We start from the raw sequence: 8,377 nt of genomic DNA on the forward strand, positions 1-8,377 counted from the left end.
CAGAAGGATGTGGATGTCAAAATCAAGACGGTCAAAGTTAGAGGCCGTCAATGTCGCGGGGCTAAACGGATCCATCATGACACCACCGACCCGACCCAATGGCCCGATCGGTCAGCACCCTAGTTAAACAAAGCAGTCGCCTGAGCGGGAGGATTACATAAGTACACCGGGCACTCAACGAATCAAAAGGAAGCTAGCCCAACCAGACCACCTGTCCAACTGGGCAATGGGCAACCAACTAAGCTAGGTGACCATGGAGTCTAGTCCGATCGAACCGCTTGGCTGGCCGGGCACTAGGCAGCTTACTACAGAGAGAGATCAAGAAGGCAACCAGGAACGACCGGCCGGAGGCTCATGGCCGAGCGGCCCTATCGCTCGGCCAAACAGTGGGACCCCCCGCTTAGCACATCATATCCTTCTGGGAGTTAACGCCAATGACAGCGAGGCATGGACAACAGACAAATTGTACGACGGGAGCTTCTACTATCATTTCAGGGAGTTGCATGCCTTGTTAAGGTATGGTTTCAAAAGTACTTTCCTGACAAGTCTTTTCATAGGAAACTCGAGAAAGCATGGCCACTTGGGGAAGCGAGCACGCGAACTACCGATGCTCTATATAAGGAGGGGGGGGGGGGGGGGGGGGGTCCAAGCACCGGAGGAGGTATGCGCACAACTATCGCTTGCATCTACATTGTTTCACTATTTTTCTGATGACTTAAGCATCGAAGGGCCAACGCTAGGGACCCCTTCCCTGGCTCCGCACTGATATTTTTTTGTTGCAGAGCGGAGTGAAGTCTTCACAGAGTCAACCTCGAAGCCACCTACCCAGCCGGTCGTGTTCGTCGTTTTCTGGATAGGATCAACATCAATTGTTCATGCTTTACCCTCTTATTAGCTGTATGTGGATCAAAATAATTGTAATGATATTAGGGTATTAGCTTCAAATTTTAAATTTAATAATTTTAAATTTAGAAGCGGGAAAAATAAAGAAAGAAAGGAGTTGGGTCTATAAAAAGAACGTATCTAAATGTCAGAGTTTAACTTATAAGGTTATTATTGGGTTAGAATAATTTCTAGATTTTACTTATAGTAATGTTGAGTTTATGGATGAAAATAATTTTAAGTGTTTCTGTAGAAAGTGTTATAATAATAGTTTTTTTTCAATGTGATAAAGTTTGAGAATATCTATATAAATTTGATTTTACCTTGAATTACTATAATTAGATGTGTTATGGTGAAACATTCATATTTTATGAGAAGTATGGAAGAAACATACAAGTTTTAGTTAATTAGGATCAAAGTTATTATGCTCACTTAAATCTATATCAGAAGATGAAAATTGATACAACATGTTAGAATTTTATTTCCCAACAAAGCGTTGCAAATTCTAATTTTCCTCCAATATTTGAACAAATGTATACTAGTTATGCATCACCATTGTAGGAAGTGGAAGTACAAAGTGTTGATGAAAATGCGAATAATGAACTATATCTTTAATTTCAGGAAGTTTTGAGAGCTGTAGATGAACTTGTGTGGGCTGGTTGTGATAGTCAAAATAAATTATCTCTTATTATAAGAATGTTGAATGTCAAAGCATAGTATAATGTGTCTGAAGATTATTTTAATAATTTTGTTCAAGTTATTGGAGAGGTATTGTTGTGTGATCACATAATACTCAATGATTTCTATAGTATGAAAAAAAGTTATGAAAGAATTAGGTCTTCCGGTGAAAAGAATTAATGTGTACAGAGATAGTTGTATACTATATTAGGGAGATGATAAAGATGTAGATTTTTATACATTTGTAATCAATGTAGGTACAAGAGTATCAAGAGGTCAGGTCTTAATCAGTAACATTAATCATATAGACAAATGTGAACTCCTAGGTTACAAAGACTTTATGCATCAAAGGTCATTGCAGAATACATGACTTGACATGCAAACCATGACACAGAAGAGGACATAATGTGTCATCATTCAGATGCAGAGGTGTGAAAATATTTTGATAGAATATATCCTGAGTTTGTGAAAGAGACTCGAAATATTAGGTTAGATTTTTGTGTTGATGGATTTGCTTCATTTGGCAATCAGAAAGAACTTATTCTTGTTGACAAGTTATCTTAACTTCATATAATCTTCCACCTAGTATGTGCATGAAAACATTGTATATTTTTTTTAACATTGATCGCACTTGGCCCACAAAATCCAAAAAGTTGATAGATGTTTACATGCAACCACTAATTACATAGTTGAAACAACTATGAGATGAAGGTGTTCTTACATATGATGTTCATTCCAATTAGTTGCTTGTAATGAAGGTTGCTCTTTTTTGGGCAGTAAATAATTTTCTAACTTATGATATGTTATGGGGATAGAGTATTGTTGGAATCTTAAGATGTCCAATATATATAGAGACATCAAAGTTATTTAGATTGAAGCATGGGAAGAAGCCTAGTTATTTTGATTGTCAAAAATAATTTTTACCATTGACTCATAAATTTAAAAAGAATATAGAAGTATTCACTAAGAATATATTTAAAAGAACATCTCCATCATTGAGATGACCCGATAAACAAATTTGATATAAAATGCTTAACTATTATCTAAGGTGATGTTGGTTTTTAAAAATTATCATCGCCTAGTGCCTAGCGGTAGTGGTGTAATTAAGATGTGATGCTGATTTTTAAAAACACTATCATATTGATTGTTGCATGAAATAAAAGTGAGAGAAGAAAGAATTTTATTTAAATTGAAGATGAAAGAGAGAAAAATTATTACAACTAAATAAGAGAAATTAAAAATTTTAATTTTTGACTATATCATTATATATAATAATCTATATATTCTTATATGAGTGATATACACGCGCGCACAATAATTGTCTGCCTTACATAGAGGTTACGATGGAAAAAAGCCTCATCTAAATTTTAAAAATTCGGCTATAAAAAAATATTTTCGCCATATTTAAAACATATGTTATTCCCTTTCTAAGAAATAAAAAGATATTATATTAATCCCCACGCAATATAATATGGAATTTTGGACAATCTCATAAAGATAAATAAAAATTTATCCATATAGTTGACCTTAGTGGAGAGGATCAACGCATCTGGATGATCAATAATTCTTAAATTTTAAATTATATTAATCCCCAGTCAATATGGAATTTTGAACAATATCTTAAGATAAATAAAAATTTATCCATATAGTTGACCTTAGTGAAGAGAATCAACGCATCTGGATGATCAATAATTCTCAAGTTTTTCATTATATTAATCCCGACGCAATATTGAATGTCGGACAATCTCTTAGAGATAAATAAAAATTTATCCATATAGTTGACTTTCACTAGCTAGGAGGAGGATGAAGGCATCTAGATGATCAATAATTCTCACGTTTCTTTGAAAACTTGTGATTTTTAATAATTTATTTTCAGTTGTGCCGCGTTAAGGAGTCAAAAATTCACAAATAAATATCCTTTAAAATATTTATCAACTGAGACTTTTTTAAGATTAGACCAACACCGTCGTAATATATAGAAGTTTCAACATCAATTAGAGTGGTTATTATTGACCTGACTTTTTCTTCTTCGTTTTTTTTGGGGTTTGTTTATATCTTATTGATCTATTTGACTATTTCTTTTTCTATATTTCTTATTTCGACGACGAACTCAAAGTTTGAGAATTTTTAAAATGGGAGCACGTCCACAGTGTCTTAATGAAGATAATTAAGTTTCAACAACCAGTAGGTGGCTATTATTGACCTGATAATTAAGTTTCTTATTTCTTATTTCTTCGCTTAGAAGTTGTCTAAATATTATGCGTGTCAAGTATAACTAACGTATATTTGATCATATTTTATTCGAAGTAACATTATGCGCATCACCCTTAGCTTATAAAAGGTTGAAGGATGGATCCAATCCATATTCCATATCCATATTACGTAATTAGTAAATCATGGGGTTGGAAAGTCGAAGAATGCTCATTTCTGCTTCTGCGGTTGCAACTCTCTTCTTCTTCTTCTGCTTCCATGGCTTCTGCTATGCTCTCAACTGTAATGTTCCTCCTCTTCGATCTTTTAATTATATATATGATTAAGCCATGTTAACTTTCGTAATTAATTAATTAGTTGTTAATTTATGCATGGTTTAATTTGGTTTAATTCTGTGAACAGCGCCACCGTATGGCTTCGTGAAGAATGCGACACATGCGCCACGGGTCTCATACCACGACTACATCATCGTCGGCGGCGGGACAGCCGGCTGCCCCTTGGCCGCTACCCTCTCGGAGAGGTTCGACGTGCTGCTGCTGGAAAGAGGCGGTTCGCCCTACGGGAATCCCAACATTTCCAACCTCGCCTCTCAAACCAACAACCTCGCCTACATCACCCCGACCTCGCCGGCGCAGAGTTTCGTCTCCGAGGATGGCGTCATCATGAGACGAGCTCGCTGCCTCGGTGGCGGCACCTGCATCAACGCCGGGTTCTACTCGCGCGCCAGCCGCCAGGAGGTGATGGACATGGGATTGAACCCGAAGCTGGTCGACCAGTCGTTCCGGTGGGTGGAGCGAGAGGTGGTTTTCCGGCCTCATCTGACGGGCTGGACTTCGGCCTTGAGAGCAGGGCTTCTGGAGGCCGGAGTCACCCCTGATAACGGCTTCACCTATGATCACTTGGACGGCACCAAGGTCGGAGGGACCATTTTCGACCCGGCCGGCCATCGCCACACCGCCGCCGATCTCCTCAAGTACGCCGACCCAGCCAGGATCACCGTTCTCGTGCGCGCCACGGCGCAGAGGATCTTGTTCAGGAACGTTACTGCCGGCGGGCACCGTAAGAAGCAGCCGCAGGCGTACGGCGTGGTGTACAAGGACTTAGACGGCAACATCCACGAGGCCCGCCTAAAGCAGGGCTCAATCTCTGCAGGGGAAATCATAGTGTCAGCCGGCGCCCTCGGCAGCCCGCAGTTGCTCATGCTGAGCGGCGTGGGCCCGGCGGACCACCTCCGGTCTTTGGGCATCGAGGTGGTCCTGGACCAGCCGATGGTCGGCCAGGGCATCGCCGACAACCCGATGAACGTCTTGGTGGTGCCTTCGCCGGAGCCACTGAGTCCCACTTCGATTCAAGTTGTGGGAATCCGGCCGGGCTACTACATAGAGTCTTTGACGGGGTTCAGCTTCGGAGTTGGCAATTCGTCATCCCATACCGGCGTAATAGTTGAGAAATTGGCAAAGCCTCTGTCCCGAGGATATCTTCGTCTCAAGAATGTGGACCCAGAGGACAATCCATCAGTGACCTACAACTACTTCGCGGAGGCTGAGGATCTCAGAACATGCGTGGAGGCAATGCAGACGATCATGAGAACGGTGGATACAGAAGCGTTTTCCGAATTCAGATACCCGAATCAAACGGTGGAGTACTTGCAGAATCTCACTGCAAGCTTAGTCGTCAATTACAGAGCAAGAAGTCCGCAGGACGCCACTTCGCTGGAGCAATACTGCAAGGACCTCGTGAACACCATCTATCATTTCCACGGTGGCTGTGAAGTAGGGAAGGTGGTCGACCATGACTACAGAGTGATCGGCGTCGACGGGCTCAGGGTCATTGATGGATCCACCTTCAATTTCTCCCCGGGAACTAATCCCCAAGCTACTCTCATGATGTTGGGCAGGTATATACGTAAATAATAATCAACCAATCGATCGAATTTAATTTTGATAAAATTATATTATACTATATATATATGGCATCTATTCTAATTTTGATCATTTTAATGATTTTTGTAGGTACATGGGACTTCTGATAGGAAAAGGCGGCAAGTGATCATGATTGACGATCTTAATTATTATTGCTGATATAAAAAAATGCATGCGCAGCCGATCGATTCTTAATTTATTTATTTTCACAATAAATTAATGTGCCGTGATCGATATATGCTTATGTACTATTTATTAATAAGATAAAACAAATAATGTTCATTTAGACCTTTGCATTTGGCTACTTTCAAGCGAATTAATTAATTTGCTGTTATTCGGCTCAATTTTTTAAATTTTATATATAACATTTTCATCTTCATCTTTATTCGGCCAAAAAATCTCATTAGACTAGATCGAGGTCTCGACCAATCTTGGCCAAGTGGGTTTTAGTCACAATCATATTTGAGGACACAGCTAAAATAAGATAGGGCTTGAAAAGAGGATCATTCAATGATTATAGTAAAATAAAATTAAAATCTATTAATTATTTTTTAAATTTATTACTCTATCAATTAATGAAGTCTTATAATACTTTCTTTATATATTACTCTGTCAATTAATGAAATCTTATAATATATTTATGAATTATCCAACAAACCAAAACAATCTACAATTTTATTATTTCATCTCGATCGTCTTAGTACAATCTTATTTCTTTCATGGTATCATAGTATTGCTCTTCTTTTTCTTTGCCAGTGTTGAGAATTAAACTTTAATTTTTTAGAGATAAAAGTTGGTCTTGATAAGAGTTTGTGATAGAGATAGAATGGATGAGGTGGCAAGTTTGACTAGACTTCGCGATAGGATAAAATTATTGAGTTGTCATGATAAGGATAAGAGTTTCGTAGAGATAGAATTAAAAAAAAAAATCTCTAGATTATTAGTGCTTATTCAATAAGCCTATAAATATGTACTCTTTTCAATGAATGAAGCAAGTTGAGTTTGTTTGTTTTATTTTCCTCCTCTTCTACGTAGAGTGAATTCTTCTCCCATAAGTCTTTTATTTTCTTCTCCATAATTTTTTTTCCCAACAAAGTGGTATGAGAACCATGGCTAATGGAGATATGGTTCCCTTCCAAGTTCCAGTACTCAAAGCGAGTAATTATGACAATTGGAGTATCAAGATGAAGGCGCTTGTTGGAGCTTATGATGTTTGGGAGGTTATAGAAAAAGGCTACGTTGAGCCGCGTGATGACTCGATGCTAACTCTGACTGAAAAAAACAGTCTGAGAGATTTAAGAAAGAGAGACAAGAAGGCTCTTTTCCTCATTTATCAAGCTTTAGATGAGGATGGTTTTGAGAAAAATCTCAAGTGCGACTTCGGCCAAACAAGCATGGGAAAAGCTCCAAATCTCATATCAAGGAGAAGAAAAAGTAAAAAAGGTATGACTTCAGACATTAAGAAGTCAATTTGATGCTCTTCGTATGAAAGAAGGTGAGTTAGTATCCGATTACTTTTCTAGAGTCTCTACCATTTCCAATCAACTAAAGGGAAATGGTGAGAAACTAGAAGAAGTAACTATTATTGAGAAAATTCTTCGATCATTGGATTCAAAATTTGATAGCATTACAACTATCATCGAAGAGACCAAGGATCTACAAGTCATGACGATTGAGCAACTCCTGGGTTCATTACAAGCCCATGAAGAAAAGAAGAAGATGAACGAAGAAATTACTCAACAACATCTAAAGATGACTCTTCAACCGACAAAGAAAGATGAAAGCTTCAGTAACAATAGAAGTCAACGTGGAAGAGGTCGTGGATATGGACGAGGCCGTCCTAATGAGCAAGGATGGGTTTCCAACAACAACAATGAAAGAGGAGAACATTCAACAAGAGGACGTGGAAGAGGGTACACAAACTCGAGGTACGATAAATCTCAAGTTAAGTGCTACAATTGTGACAAATTTGGACATTATGCAAAAGAATGTAGATTGCCCAAGAATAAAATATATGAAAAAGTAAATTATATGGAAGAAAGGAAAGAAGAAGATGACACCCTACTGCTAGCGTATAAAGATAATGAAAGAGAAGAAGATACAATTTGGTATCTCAACACTGGTGCAAGCAATCATATGTTTGGGAAAAGAAACATGTTCGTAGAGTTTGATGAATCAGTTGGTGGTAATGTATCCTTCGGAGATGAATCAAAGATTGAGGTAAAAGGTAAAGGTAACATTCTCATCCGTTTGAAGAATGAAAAACATGAATTTATCTCAAATGTTTTCTTTGTGCCAAATATGAAGAGCAACATCCTAAGCTTAAGACAACTTTTGGCAAAAGGATATGATATTCATCTAAAAGATGGTATGCTCATCTTGAAAGATCATATTGGTTGCTTAATTGCTAAGGTGCCAATGCCAAAAGATAGAATGTTCTTACTAATATTCAAAATGATGTTGTCAACTGTCTCAAAGCTTGTTACAAAGACATCACTTGGCTATGTCATCTTCGATTTGGACATCTCAATTTCATAGGACTAGAACTACTTTCAAAGAAAGAGATGGTGAAAGAACTACCTTACATCAAACATCCTGATCAAGTATGTGAAGCATGTCTACGTGGGAAGCAATGTAGAAGAAGTTTTCCAAAGGAGTCAAGTTCAAGAGCTCAAAAGCCTCTT

At 38.2% G+C, this 8,377-nt stretch overlaps 1 protein-coding gene across 1 annotated transcript; it reads left to right on the forward strand.

Annotated features, from left to right (window-relative positions):
* The first annotated feature begins 3,921 nt into the window (after positions 1–3,921).
* Positions 3,922–5,979, forward strand: LOC122043493 (protein HOTHEAD-like). Its single transcript, XM_042604118.1, has 3 exons — positions 3,922–4,053; positions 4,174–5,668; positions 5,784–5,979. The coding sequence occupies exons 1-3, from the start codon at positions 3,957–3,959 to the stop codon at positions 5,818–5,820; spliced, it is 1,629 nt and encodes a 542-aa protein (XP_042460052.1). The 5' UTR covers positions 3,922–3,956; the 3' UTR covers positions 5,821–5,979.
* Positions 5,980–8,377: the final 2,398 nt, after the last annotated feature.

The sequence above is a fragment of the Zingiber officinale genome, chromosome 2A (assembly GCF_018446385.1).
Source record: "Zingiber officinale cultivar Zhangliang chromosome 2A, Zo_v1.1, whole genome shotgun sequence".
NCBI classification, from domain to species: domain Eukaryota; kingdom Viridiplantae; phylum Streptophyta; class Magnoliopsida; order Zingiberales; family Zingiberaceae; genus Zingiber; species Zingiber officinale.